Consider the following 15,890-nt stretch of genomic DNA (forward strand, 5'->3'; position numbering starts at 1 on the left):
ATTTTCTTGGAATTTATGGGCCATTTGAGTCTCAAATGGTTCAAATGGCTCTGAGCACTATGGAACTTAACATCAGACATCATCAGTCCCCTAGAACTCTGAACTATTTAAGCCGAACTAACCTAAGGAGATCACACACATCCATGCCCAAGGCTGGATTCGAACCTGCGTCCATAGTGGTCATGCTGTTCCAGACTGAAGTGCCTAGACCCACTTGGCCACACCATCTGGACATTTGAGTCTCATCTAGTTTCAGTATAATGACTATATTTTCACTGTCTCCTATTATATTAAAATTGAATTTCTTCAAAGGACAGATATTTTTACAAATCACCTAATTCTTTTTTTGAATCGCATGTCATCACCTTCCATTCTGGCATCTATGAGTTGTATGGGCAGCTATGAACTTCAGTTTAAGCTAAACCATTCAACAATTAAAAATATTTACATTTCTAATTTGGAATAGTCGCACTCCTACACCCATAGAATTCATACAAGACATACCTGTCTAGAAGTTAACACACTAGCAAAACATACAGCTAACATAACCTTTAGCAAATAATTGATGTTGTTTTACAATCACATTTTTCTGCCATCTCATTTGTTCAAAGAAATATTGTTATCTCTATGTTCCTACCAAATTATTTTCTTACCATATGATTAACGCCCCCGTGACTAACTCCAAGCCAGTACCTGTCATATGCACTTTACTCCCACCGCTTCTCTGGTCCATCCGTGGCAAGATCAACTTCAGCATTTCAATGCTCTTTGCCTGATGACCTGTGTTTACAGAAAAACTCTACTGAGTTTTCTCTTTGTCATTATTATCACTATGTAGCCAATAAGTACGAGAGTATATTAAGAGTGAAGGCTACCTTAAATAAGTAACACATATCCAACCACAGAGGTTGGTCTGTTGTTCTTGTTTCATCAAATAGGCAATTTCAATTCTTTCTCTAAGTATCACTTCCTAAAGTACACATAACTAATTTCTCTCTACAGCATCTGCTTGTTGAAATGCATGTTTCCATAAGTTGTCTGGTATCACTTTACACTAATCTTCTGTTTCTTTCCAGTTTTTAATATTTATTTTTTGCTTTAATGTTTCTTTCATATTTAACAGCTTCTCTTCAAGTTTTCTATAATTGTCCTCCTTGTCTACCATTGTTTTGATATGGTTCCTCTTTATCTTCTGTCTTCCATTTTCATATTTTCACATTCCTATTTTAAGTCTGTTTTGTCAACTCATATTTGTTGACTGCCTTCTCTGATTCCTGCTCTGCTGTTTCTGTCTCATTAAATGAGGAATTTGGATTTTTCCTGTAAGTGTTAGTACTTCAAAGCTTCTAAATCTTGTCCCATTATAATGTGTCTCTCTTAAACCAAGCCTGTTGTTGATTCTCAGAACATCAGAGCAAATTCTTGAAATGTAGTACTTTTTCTAAAACTCACTTGTGAGCTGAAGCTTCCTCTGGTCCTGAAATCTAGCTGATGTTTCATCATTTATTTTGTGTGTATTCCTGCTCTGTAGTTTTGAGTTTTATGAATCTCTCTTTTATTATCATTTACCCTTGATGATTTGGTAATGCTTGAAGATTTGCATGAACAAGGTTTCCGTTTTACATATGAAAACATTGTGAGGCAAACAATTTGTAGTTTAATCTTTTCCTCTCTTTTCTCATCTTGAAACAGTCTCACTGCAATATTATGTAGAGAATAAGTCATATTTGGCACACAAAACAAATAAATATTTATTTAAATTATTTATCCAAAGCAAATTTCGAACTGAATGGAATTTATAGACTGTACTTGTATCTTATATTGGACAATGATTTTGTTCAAGATCTGTACAACATAAATTTTCTAATCAGTCAAACAGTCAATCAGAAAAATGGAGCAGCAGAGCAACTAATTACACTAACACATTTATTTAAAAATTTCTCTGCATTTTTTTCTGAAATTTTATCAGTTAACTACACATTATTATCTGCACAGATTCAACAGCGTGATGTTCCTAACAAATTGTTTGTGTTAATATCCATACAGCACGACTAACATTCTTTTATAGTTTTATGAGCAGTGTTTACCTTCTACATCTACATCTACATCCATACTCCACAAGCCACCTGACGGTGTGTGGTGGAGGGTACTTTGAGTATCTCTATCAGTTCTACCTTCTATTCGAGTCTCGTACTGTTCATGGAAAGGAAGATTGTTGATATGCCTCTGTGTGGGTTCTAATTTCTCTGATTTTATCCTCATGGTCTCTTTGCGAAATATACGTAGGAGGGAGCAATATACTGCTTGACTCCTCGGTCAAGGTATGTTCTCGAAACTTCAACAAAAGCCCATACCGAGCTACTGAGCATCTCTCCTGCAAAGTCTTCCACTGGATTTTGTCTATCATCTCTGTAACACTTTTGCAATTACTAAATGATCCTGTAACAAAGCACGCTGCTCTACTTTGGATCTTCTCTATCTCTTCTATCAACTGTATCTGGTATGGATCCCACAACATTCAAGCAGTGGGCGAACAAGTGTACTGTAACCTACTTCCTTTGTTTTTGGATTGCATTTCCTTAGGATTCTTCCAATGAATCTCAGTCTGGCATCTGCTTTACCAGCGATTAACTTTATATGATCATTCCATTTTACATCACTCCTAATGTGTACTCCCAGATAATTTATGGAATTAACTGCTTCCAGTCACTGACCTGCTATATTGTAGCTAAATGATAAAGAATCTTTCTTTCTATGTATTCGCTGCACATTACATTTGTCTACATTGCGGTTCAATTGCCATTCCCTGCACCATGTGTCAATTCGTTGCACATCCTCCTGCATTTCAGTACAATTTTCCATTGTTACAACCTCTCGATATACCACAGCATCATCCTCGAAAAGCCTCAGTGAACTACCGATGTTATCCACAAGGTCACTTACATGTATTGTGAATAGCAATGGTCCTACGACACGCCCCTGCAGCACACCTGACATCACTCTTACTTCAGAAAACTTCTCTCCATTGAGAATGACATGCTGCGTTCTGTTATCTAGGAATTCTTTAATCCAGTCACACAATTGGTCAGTCATTATGCTCTTACTTCATTCCTTAAATGACTGTGGAGAACTGTATCGAACGCCTTTCAGAAGTCAAGAAACATGCCATCTACCTGGGAACCCGTGTCTATGGCCCTCTGAGTCTCGTGGACGAATAGCGTGAGCTGGGTTTCACACGATCGTCTTTTTCGAAACCCATGCTGATTCCTACAGGAAAGTCATTATACTCGAGCATAATACGTGTTCTAAAATTCTACAACTGATCGACATTAGAGATATAGGTCTATAATTCTGCACATCTGTTCGATTTCCCTTCTTAAGAACAGGGATGACTTATGCCCTTTTCCAATCGTTTGGAATGCTACGCTCTTCTAGAGACCTATGGTACACCACAAGAAGGGAGGCAAGTTCCTTTGCATACTCTGTGTAAAATCGAACTGGTATCCCATCAGGTCCAGTGTCCTTTCCTCTTTGGAGCGATTTTAATTGTTTCTGTATCCCTCTGTCATCTATTGTGATATCTGCCATTTTGTCATCTGCACGACAATCTAGAGAGGGAACTACAGTGCAGTCTTCCTCTGTGAAACAGCTTTCGAAAAAGACATTTAGTATTTTGGCCTTTTGTCTGTCATCCTCTGTTTCGGTACCATTTTGGTCACAGTGTCTGGACAATTTGTTTTGATCCACCTACCGCTTTGACATGAAACCAAGTCAGTACATAGAACTTTACTTTCGAATTCCTTGAACGCCTCTCACATAGCTCTCCTCACACAACATTTCGCTTCGCGTAATTTTTGTTTGTCTGCAAGGCTTTGGCTATGTTCATGTTTGCTGTGAAGTTCCCTTTGCTTCTGCAGCAGTTTTCTAACTCGGTTGTTGTACCACGGTGGCTCTTTTCTATCGCTTATGATCTTGCTTGGCACATAATCATCTAACGCATAATGCACAATGGTTTTGAACTTTGTCCACTGCTCCTCAACACTATCTGTACTTCAGACAAAACTTTTCCGTTGAGCCATCAAGTACTCTGAAATCTGCTTTTTGTCACTTGTGCTAAACAGGAAAATATTCCAACCTTTTTTAATATTTATATTTACGGCTGAAATCATCGATGCCATAACCGCTTTATGATCGCTGATTCCCTGTTCTGCATTAACTGTTTCAAATAGTTCGGGTCTGTTTGTCACCAGAAGGTCTAATATGTTATCGCCACAAGTCGGTTCTCTGTTTAAGGTAGTTTTCAGATAATGCACTTAAAAAGATTTCACTGGATTCTTTGTCCCTGGCATCCGTTATAAATGTTTGAGTCTCCCAGTCTATATCTGGCAAATTAAAATGTCCACCCAGAACTATAAAATGGTCGGGAAATCTACTCCAAATATTTTCCAAATTTTCGTTCAGGTGCTCTGCCACAACAGCTGCTGAGCCAGGGAGCCTATAGAGACATCCAATTATCACGTTTGAGCCTGCTTTAACCATCACCTTCACCCAAATTATTTCACATTTCGGATCTCTGTTAATTTCCTTCAATACTATTGTACTTCTTATCGCAATAAACACGCCTCCCACTTCACTGTCCAGCCAGTCAGAGTTTAGAATTTCATTACTGTTTTCATCTGGTTTCAGCCAACTTTCCATACCTAGTACTACCTTACTGCTATTAATCCTCAGCTCCAACTCCATTCTGATTTTTTTAAATAACATTTCTCCCTGGTGCAAAAACACAATGTTTTGTACTATGGTGCAGTGTTATGCATTATCATAACATAATAGACAGTACTCACTTACCACTGTGAAATCTTAGTTCAGTAGGAAAACGCTGAAGCTCTCTCTGGCTGCACAGAACATGTACTATCTTCTCTGACACAGCATCTAAGAGTTATATGTGCAATACTCCTTCTAGCTCTTGCTATTTAAATAACAAAATTGAAATCCCCTTTGGAACGTAAGTTAAATAATCCACAGTATGGAGCTGTATATCTAAATATTACAGGAAAACAACTGATCATGCAGAGGAATTTTAAAGATATATACTCCTGTTTTTTTTTTCTATGTTTGCAGTATTTTCATTTTCTGGGTCTTGTAACCCAGGACTAGGAGCTCTTTAAGATCAGAATTTGATTACCTCCCAAATTATCTTGATTCTGTTTGACTCAATTTGATACAGTCTAAGATAATTTATGGAATGGACATTTGTTAATTTTCCATATGAGTTCATATTGTGTGGAGATATAGCAACTTCAAATTAGGAATTAAATTTAAAAGTGAAGAAAATATCTTTTGATTGTGGACTCAGAAAATCAGTGAGCACACACTGAGAATTATACTTGCAATCCACATTTTCACTTAACACTAAATAAAAACTGGCTTATTCTTATACCTACATTGCAGCTTTTATCCATTATTATTTTCCAATTTTATAAGTCAGGCTTGGTGTAGTCAGTTAGTAGCATATAGTATTTTTTTTTTTATAACATCCTGCTTGTTATAGAAATTAATGGGATACTGAAAACCTCTGGGTAGAATCAACCAAAGAAATGATCACAGATAGGAGCTTGCTATACATCTGAAACTTCAGGAGGAAGACTTAAATAGTGGTCTTCCTTGGAGGTAGCAGATTAACGAAAACACACACACCTTGCTTGTAGAGTCCTAGACTCCAGCACCGGGACAATGTTGCCATGTGTGTGTGTGTGTGTGTGTGTGTGTGTGTGTGTGTGTGTGTGTGTGTTGAGTGTGTGTGTTTTGTTAGCTCTGAGGAAGGAAATTGTCCAGAAGCTTAGTAATGAGTACAATATTGTTTAGATGCCTCTGTACTGCTAAACACAACTACATATTGTTTAGCTAGTTAGCTCCTTTCAGAATTTATTCAGACTTTTCGTACCTACATTTTTTTTTCCTTTCCTCAAAACATCACTCTAACTTACAGAGACATTCATCCTATGTAATAATTAAATAAAGTGGTACTTAACACATCATTTTGCTTGTACTTTAAAATAACTTCAGCCTACTCACATAGCTTTAGGCTTACTTTTAACCCCAGTGCCTTGCAGCATTCATCAAATTAAGTCCATAAACATTACTTACATCTACTTCTACATACATACTATACAAGCCCCATAAGGTGCATGATGGAGGATGCCTCATACCACTACTGGTCATTTTCTTCTCTGTTCCACTCAAAAACAGAGCAAGAGAAAAATGACTATATACATGCCTCCATGTGAGCCCTAATTTTTCTCATTATATCTTTATGGTCCTTATGCAGAATGAATGTTGGTGGCACTAGAAACATTCTGCAGTCAACTTCAGATGCTTGTTCTCTAAATTCTCCCACTAGTGTTTCATGAAAAAAATGTTGACTTCCCTCTGGATATTCCCATTTGATTTCACAAAGCACCTTCATAATACTTGCCTGTTGACTGAAACTACCAATAACAAATCTAGCCCACCTCTGCATTGCTTCAGTGCCTTCTTTTATGGGAACTGATGGGAAACCAAACACTTGAGCTTTACTCAAGAACTGGTCATACAAGTTTTCTCTGACTGGTTCCCTTTAAATATGAACCACACATTCCAAAAATTCTGGCAATACACCATAGCCGATTATTTGCCTTCCCTACTACCATCCTTACATGCTCTTTTCATTTCATATCACTTCGTAACATTACACTTACACTCCTGGAAATGGAAAAAAGAACACATTGACACCGGTGTGTCAGACCCACCATACTTGCTCCGGACACTGCGAGAGGGCTGTACAATCAATGATCACACGCACAGCACAGCGGACACACCAGGAACCGCGGTGTAGGCCGTCGAATGGCGCTAGCTGCGCAGCATTTGTGCACCACCGCCGTCAGTGTCAGCCAGTTTGCCGTGGCATACGGAGCTCCATCGCAGTCTTTAACACTGGTAGCATGCCGCGACAGCGTGGACGTGAACCGTATGTGCAATTGACGGACTTTGAGCGGGGGCCACTTCCCAGCAAATTAAGGACACTGTTGCTCCTGGGGTATCGGCGAGGACCATTCGCAACCGTCTCCATGAAGCTGGGCTACGGTCCCGCACACCGTTAGGCCGTCTTCCGCTCACGCCCCAACATCGTGCAGCCCGCCTCCAGTGGTGTCGCGACAGGCGTGAATGGAGGGACGAATAGAGACGTGTCGTCTTCAGCGATGAGAGTTACTTATGCCTTGGTGCCAATGATGGTCGTATGCGTGTTTGGCGCCGTGCAGGTGAGCGCCACAATCAGGATTGCATATGACCGAGGCACACAGGGCCAACACACGGCATCATGGTGTGGGGAGCGATCTCCTACACTGGCCGTACACCTCTGGTGATCATCGAGGGGACACTGAATAGTGCACGGACTGGATGAAACGTCGTCTCACGCGGTCTGCACATCCAGCACGAACGCTGGTCCAACTGAGGCGCCAGGTGGAAATTGCATGGCAAGCCGTTCCACAGGACTACATCCAGCATCTCTACGATCGTCTCCATGGGAGAATAGCAGCCTGCATTGCTGCGAAAGGTGGATATACACTGTACTAGTGCTGACATTGTGCATGCTCTGTTGCCTGTGTCTATGTGCCTGTGGTTCTGTCAGTGTGATCATGTGATGTATCTGACCCCAGGAATGTGTCAATAAAGTTTCCCCTTCCTGGGACAATGAATTCACGGTGTTCTTATTTCAATTTCCAGGAGTGTAGATATGTAATCAATGTAAATGTGTCAAGTAGTACACTGCTAATGCTGTTTGAAAACTAATTTACATTATTCTACATTTACAGGAAGCTGCCACTCATCACACTAACAGTCAACTGTGTCTAAATCATCTCGTACCCTACCCTATCACACTTCTGTGGGGCACACCTGATGATATCCTTGTGTTTGATGAAACTTGTCATTGAGGACAGTGTACTGGGTCCTAGTACTTAAAAAGTCTTTGAGCCACTCACATATCTGGAAACCTGTTCTGTACACTCATACCTTCTTCAACAGTCTGTAGCGGGAGGCAACATGTCAATTGCTTTCCAAAAACCTATGAATATGGAACCTGCCTTCTGCCCTTCATCCATGGTTCACAGAATAACATAAAAGAAAAGGGCATGCAGAGTTTCGCATGAGCAATGCTTTCTAAATCCATGCTGATTTGTGGAGATAAATTTTCCATCTCAAGGAAACATATTATATTCTGACTCAGAAAATGTTCAACAATTCTGCAGCAAACTGATATTAAGTATACAGGTCTCTTATTTTGTGAGTCCATTCTTTTACCCTTCTTATATGCGGGAGTCACCTTATGCTTTTTTCTAGTCACTCGGGACTTGGCACTGTATGAGAGATTTGTCACAAGTGCAAGATAAGTAAGTGGCCAATGCCATGGAGTGCTCTGTGTAAAAGTGAATTGTGATTCCATCTGGACCTAGTGACTTAATTATTCTAACTCTTTCAGTTGCCTCTCTACACCAGTGATGCTTATTACAATGTGACGGCCAAATGACAGTATGTTTGTATGATCCTTCTGTGTGAATGACTCCTTAAGCACAAAATTTAAAACTATGGCTTTCCTTTTGCTGTCTTCTACTGCCATGGCAGATTGGTCAACAACTGACTGGACAGAAGCCTTCAACCTGCATATCAATTTTATGTAGGCCCATAATTTTGTCAGGTTCTAAGCAACGTCTTTTCTTATGGTGTGATTGTGGTAGTTGTATGCGTCATGCTTCAAACTTTATCCATATGCACAATTTCTAATGATCATTTGTGCATTCTTTTTTAAACCGAGTATACTTCCTCAGCATTTGATGACCAACTACATTCTAAATAAAATTTAGCCATCTCCTCTAAACAAACATTGAAATACTCATATTTGACACAATAAGGTGCAATTTTTGCCACATATACATATTACTGAAACCATGTTCATAAAATAATTTCTATACTTGCAAGCCATAAAAGAGTAAACTGTTCTTAACTTCTTTCACTATGACAGAAAACTGGACAAAAAAGACTCAAGATAAGAGAATCAAGAGAACTCATAAATGAAAATACCAGAAAAGGATGGGCATTGACTTAAGAAGGGGAATACATGAATACTAGTTTTCATGGACATGTAGAAGGAACAGAGAGCAAAGGAGGAATGAGTCTTCTACTAACATGATTTTCTCTATAGAAACATTTCTACTGCAATATCCTCATATTTTCTGTGTACTGTGGCCCCAAAAACACTGTATAAAATGTTTGTAGCATGGCTCATCTTTACTGAAGATGTACACAAAATGCTCTGATCTCTTACCAAGCAGCCAAAGAGTCCATGTTCCACACCTATTTCCACCTATTCATTACATTACACACTATTTTCTTTGCAATTGGCAAACTGTTCATTTTTGTCCCACTGATCTTTGTTTGCATTTCAGAAATTTGGGTGACTGTATATGAAGTGCGTGACACTGCAGTGAGTGTGATGTTTTTTACTGTTATTTCCAATTGTTATCCTGACTAAATGACAGGTGTGACACTCTATTACACCACTAGAGATCAATGACGGTTTCAGGTGTTATGAATCTGGCTACAATAAAGGAAACACAAAGAATAGATGGAGAATCTGAAATCAGATCCTTAGGTCGCTGTATACTGCCATCAAAATAACAACAACATCTAATGCTATTTTGATCAGCTTATCTTGATTTCCTTTGCAACATTATAGATGTTGCTTTTTGCTGCCCTGCTCTTTCATCAGACATGGAGCTGACTGAAAATTTTAGATCAAAGACAATGGAAAGCCCTAAAGTGTCATTTTGCAATGAACCATTGATCCACACTGAAGCTATTTCACAGATGTTACTCAAGGAACAAATCCATCATCTATTGACAGACTGTCACAACTTAAATAAACACTTAATACAGTTCAAGCAGAACACTGATTTTATGACAAAAATGTTTTCTCGATGTTTAGTCATTTATGTAAATTTGTTAATAATATATTTATTTCATGTAAAGTTAGTATCAAATTAATGCTGTAGATAAACTGTCTTGTAGAAATGGAATGAGCAGTAAGGAAGCAAGAGAACAGCTGATCATTTTTTTCTTTACTGTGTGTTGTGTAACAATAATGTTTACCAATATAGATACTAAACAGTTATACAGTATCCAGTCCTGACACTTATTATTAATTCGATTATGTTTTATAAAATAATTCTCCAGTTGTTTGTCTTGTTAGCAACAAGGATCTGTGCATATCAACACAACATGTAATCCTTTACTTCAATGGAGACCTAAAAACTTACAGTACCACAGAAAGTTTGATACACAGTGTGTCATCATAAGCCATGGAATATGTTTCTCACACAGTGTCATTATTAAAGTCAATGTGCTCATGTGAGTTGATCACAGAGACAATGGCTTTTAGTCAAAATTTACATATATAGCACAGTTATCAATACCGAAAGTTCTACTGATTTAGTTGAATATATTTTTGACCTAAGCAAAATGCACAACAGGATTATGCTACAAAAATGGAAATTTTTTTCCTGTTATTTCTTTACCATGTACATTCTCAAACTCAAACATTGCATTAACAGCACATATTTATTGATTTAAAATTTCACTGGAAGATGCTTATGAATGCACCATGATAGCAACATATTTGAGAATAATCAGTTTCTGGTTGCATCCATATTCTTGCGATAGACAAAGACAGGAACTGAATAATGTAATATTGGCTGCATCCACTGTGCAACAGATTATTTTGAAAGCACCAGATTCAGCTGTTGTACTTTTGGACACACAAATTAGAAGGCACAGGTTTCTGTCAGGAAACGTCTGTCCACTCTGAGGTTAGCCACTAGTTTTATTTGCTATTTTTAAAAACACTTTAGTAGCACACATGCTGCAGCCACAATGCATATGCTCAGATTTATTATTTATGGTAAATACTTCTATCAAAAGAAAGAGTTATGTGATCTGTTTCAGACTTCTGGCCATCAAATTTCTAAATTTTTAATTACAAGTGAGAATGACATAATTTGACTAAGAGATTTTGAACAAAACTTGTCATCACATATACATGCTGTGACTTACAAATGTTAAACCTGAGAAACTAAAACACTGAATAAAATCATTTTAATCTTCTTCAGTGACTCACCAGTTCAATATCTGCACTTTGTTTGGATCGATCTATTTGTTTGTTGCACCTAATGAAGGTAGTGCCACTTGCAACATTACCAAGTGCAGTCAAACAAAATATTTCATTTTGATGAGTATTTGTTTTGTTATTAATAACAACATTATTTTGTATTGAATATTTCTTGCAGTTTAAATATCGACTTTATTTTTGAGAATTTTTATTTACTGTAAAGGGGTTCGGATCTATTCAGGTCAAACCATTAGATGCAAGCTTGTACTGGAAACATTGCTCTGAAAATCAGAGACTTCATATACATGTTTCTACAATAATTCTTCACACAAATAAACATATGAAAGAGTAACTAAACATTAGCAATGACCATGCACATTCTGTTAAGCAACTAGGCTATTGGCAATACTGAGCATGCTCTCTGTAACAGTAAGGAAAGGATCAGAAAAGTGAATAGCTGTAGAACAGGAAAAGGGTGTGGCCTACTAGGTCTTTAAGGGCCATGAGAAAATCTAAAAGAAGGGCCATGACAGAATCTAAAAGTAAAAGATTATCACCCCATTTATTATTCAAGCAAATATAAATAAATTATAACTGTCTTTTATGAGTGCAAATAAATATGTCACATGTAATTTGTGATGGAAAAGTACTCAAAATTTTTGCTTTGATTATAATGATAAACAATGTGTACGGGATGTGAAATACATGAAAATTTCCTAAAAGATGAACTAATTAGAATTTGAAGAACAGGTAATCATTTGTAAATTCACTGATAACATATCACACAGAAATTATTCATTTTCCACAGTTTCAATGGGAAACATGATTTTGCCAAGCACTGTTCTAAAAATGAAAAGTGGAGAAGGTATTAACAAAGGCATGAATATTGTTTTAGAGGTTTCATTTAGACCATACATTTTTAGGATCCACGCAAAATTAAACTGATTTACTTACGTGGACCCCTCTGAACTAGAAATGCTGTTGAGACTGCCTTCTGTGGACTGTTTAGAGGGTAGGCGTGAGGAGGGATGGTGGCGCGGAACCACTTCTTGAGACCTCTGGAAGCTGCTGCTAGGGGAGCTACGTTTTCTAGTACCACCTTCTGCAGTTCAAAATACAACAAGCAATACAATGAATAGCAACAGCCAGGAAATAGGCATGGAATTATAGGTGCAGGAGCTGCTCCATAAAGCTTCTACAAGAAGATTGAGCATCTAATTATTAACACTTTATTATACTATGGCTGCAACATCTATATAAATGTTATTGTAAAGATGATGGTTCATAAAACATTTAAAAGAGGTTGTAGCCCATCTACAAAAATACATTTTAATTAGCTGTTTTACTCAAAATAATCCAACTACTGCAAGCGAATCATCATAGATGTATTAGTCATAATGTGCAGTGCAGATTTTTTTGTTTTTTGGAAGACCATGTGCTATGCTGCCTTCATCACACCTTGCTGCTAGATCACATTTTCAAAACATGAACAATATTAAGACATAATGTGCAGTACATGGAAGTTGTATGTATGCCACCAGCACGGCTAGTGTCCCTGGAGATAATTTTGCACTCATACAACATAAGTAATTATCTCTGTACGTATTGTACACAGTCCCCTGAACTAATTGTTACATATAACATTATTCAAGTAAAAAGGACATATAAATGATATAATGTCATGGCAAATTAAAAAAGAAAATCACTGATATCTAATATCATTAGCAATTTCAAACAGAAATTGACATATTTAAAAAGACGTTTGTATCATTTCTCGCCTAAAAACTGCTGATTCATTCACTGACACAGCAGTTAAGAATGTATGGTAACCGAAATACAAGAGTTTAATCATTTGCCTTATCAGTCATTGAAATGAATAATGCACTCTAGGAACCTTGTGAAGCTTCATATTAATAGAATAAGTTTCCATTTAGTAAATAAATTCTAGTTCTCAGGATGCTAAGAAAAATGCTAAAAATAAAATTATTTTCACGAAATTGTTCAAATTACGAAGTTGACTACCTTTTGTTATATAAGTGCAATGCTATGTACATAGCGTTCCCGCAAATCACATAAATGGAAAGATACGTACAACTGCTTCCTTTAACAAAATAAATAATGCTGACATCATACATGAAAAAAATCACCCACAATACTGAGTAAAACAGTTTTATCAGTTGTGTACAATGAAGAGATCTAAAAAAGAAGAAATTTTTATGAGAAGCATTACGCTAATGCAATGAACAGGAAACACTGCAATGCTTTGTGCGTAGGAACCTGTTGATGTATTAACAGATAATATTTTTATTTCAAGAAGGATCTAAAAATCTTATAAAGAATTTTTGCTGAAAAGCAGAAGCAATCGCTACAGCAGCTTCTTCAATGTACATGACTGGCAGGTACAAAAACCAATACGTATATTTGCAAATATATTTTCTCTCAAATAATTTTTATTTCCTCAATAGTGCAACAGATGTACAATAAGAGAAGTGTCACAAACTATTTTTGTAAGCATTGTATTTTTTACTATAGTCTTGAAGTGATGGCTACAACTCCATTGATCAAATCATCATGTATATATGATTCTTGATGACATTTTAAAATATTTTTCGTAAGTGGCCAATACAATTGAATTCATTCTCATCTACCTGTGCAGACTATGACACTATGAAAGATGGTTGTTGTCACCATACTGTTTAAAATGTCTCATATGCTGTCAGTGTTTCTGTGTATCTGCTTAAAGTTTATAGTTAGTCACATTCTTATTTCTAACTTTTGCTTGCGCTCCTTTGTTTTAAAATGGGGAAGGAGGAGAAGAAAGCTTTGGTCCTCAAAATTTAAGACATATGAGAGGTCTGTTCAAAAGATTCCGGAACATTTGTAATTTTGCTCCAGTGGTGTGTTGGCGTGAAATGCGGTTGGTATCCCTGGACATGCTTGTGCTTAATACGTAGCGGCCAGAAGTTTCATTGTCATATGTCTGTTAGTTATCGTTCAGTGCTGTGATGTGTAGAATGTTCTGTCGCACAGTGTGAAAATTTTGAGATGGCAGAATTAGAAGAGCAATGTCTCTGTATTAAATTTTGTGTGAAACTCAAGAAAAACGTTACAGAGACACACTAAAGCTTATGGTTATGAGTGTTTAAACTGTACTCAGTGTTACAAATAATTTGTATTGTTTAAAAATGGCCAGATGGAAGTTAAGGATTACACTCATCCAGAGCACCCTTCAACAATTACCAATGACACTCATGTCAGAAATGCTAACAAAATTGTGCCTGCAAAACAAAGACTGACTGACTGAGACATTGCAGAACAATGTAACCTTTCAGTTGGATCATGTCATGAAACCCTAATACAGCATCTTAGGGTGCATCGTGTTGCTGCCAAGTTTGCCCATGGCTCAAGATCTTTGACTCACAATCTGTGAATAGCTTTCGGGTCGTGCAAATGTGAACAAGATGTTCCTTAAGAGAATCATAAATGGTGATGAGCCTTGGTCTATGGTTATGACACTGAGACCAAGGTTCATTCTTCACAATGGGTCAGGAAAGGTTTTCCAAGACCAAAAAAGCACATCAGGTCACATCAAATGTAAAAACCATGTTGATAGTTTTCTTTGACTTTGAAGGATAATTTCATCATGAATTAATGTCACAAGGTAAACTGTTAATCGATGTGTTGCAATGCGTGCAAGAAAATGTGAGAAGGAAATTGCCTTAAATATGGCAATATAATTCATGGCTCTTGCAGCACAATAACTTAACTGTACATTCATCCCTGTTGGTGCATGACTACTGCACAAAAAACGGTATCGATACACTCCCTCATCCTCCATACTCTCCAAAAATGGCCCCTGAGGACTTTTTTTTAACTTCCAAAGTTCAAAACCCCATTGAATGGATGAAGATTTGCAATGATAGATCAGATAAAAGGAAATTTGTAGACAGCACTTCATGTGATCCAGCAAGGCGTGTAGCAAGACTGTTTATGGAGGTGGAAATGGCATTGGGGATGATGTATCAATTGTGGGGGAGAGTATTTCAAAGGAGAACAAGCACAGTAAGTAAAAGGTACATGAAGATAAATTTTGTGGACAAAGTTACGGAATTTTTTGAACATACCTCGTAAATGTGAGATTTCTGTGCCACAGGTTTCTACACTACATCCTATTCCTTACCCAAATGTGGTCATTTTAGATGTTCAAACATTATTTTAAACCACATATGCAATTAGCTGCTAACTGTGTAAATGGTGAACCCAAATCATGAAACTTTCTTTGTCAATCCTTATTCGGTAAATTTACGAACAGGAAGCACAAAATAATGCATGAGCACAAATCTTACTTTAATAGTAATTCCACAATTATCACGACATTAAGACAAAGGCAGTGGACATTGATGGAAGGTTTCATGGTTGGTTAATCTTATGTTGTCATTTATTTAAGAAAAGTAGTTAAAATTGTTTTATTTTCAAGCTCTATGCAAATCTATTATGAAATATTTCATCTCAGTCCCATAATCAATATAAAATAACAGAATTTCTGTTCCACAACAAATCATATAGAAATCTTCATGCTGATACTCAATGTATTAAGAGAAATGCTAAAAACAAAAACATTTTCATAAAAGTATTGTACCCTTTCTCCATACTGCAACCTATAAATGTAGCATGAAATTCTAGCCATAGT

The 15,890-nt window shown here is 37.1% G+C and overlaps 1 protein-coding gene across 6 annotated transcripts in view; it reads right to left on the minus strand.

Annotated features, from left to right (window-relative positions):
• LOC126337046 (regulating synaptic membrane exocytosis protein 2) overlaps positions 1-15,890 on the minus strand; it is a 1,181,006-nt gene that overhangs the window by 269,156 nt on the left and 895,960 nt on the right. For 2 of the 6 annotated variants that reach the window (XR_007565036.1, XM_050001371.1), the window contains exon 19: positions 12,155-12,302. The exons of the other annotated variants lie outside the window; for them this stretch is intronic. Coding sequence is in view for 1 of the 2 variants with exons in the window: in XM_050001371.1 (XP_049857328.1) it covers positions 12,155-12,302 (148 nt within the window). In the remaining variant the exon portion in view is untranslated. The remainder of the gene's footprint in view (positions 1-12,154; positions 12,303-15,890) is intronic. 6 annotated transcript variants of the gene reach the window in all.

The sequence above is a fragment of the Schistocerca gregaria genome, chromosome 2 (assembly GCF_023897955.1).
Source record: "Schistocerca gregaria isolate iqSchGreg1 chromosome 2, iqSchGreg1.2, whole genome shotgun sequence".
NCBI classification, from domain to species: domain Eukaryota; kingdom Metazoa; phylum Arthropoda; class Insecta; order Orthoptera; family Acrididae; genus Schistocerca; species Schistocerca gregaria.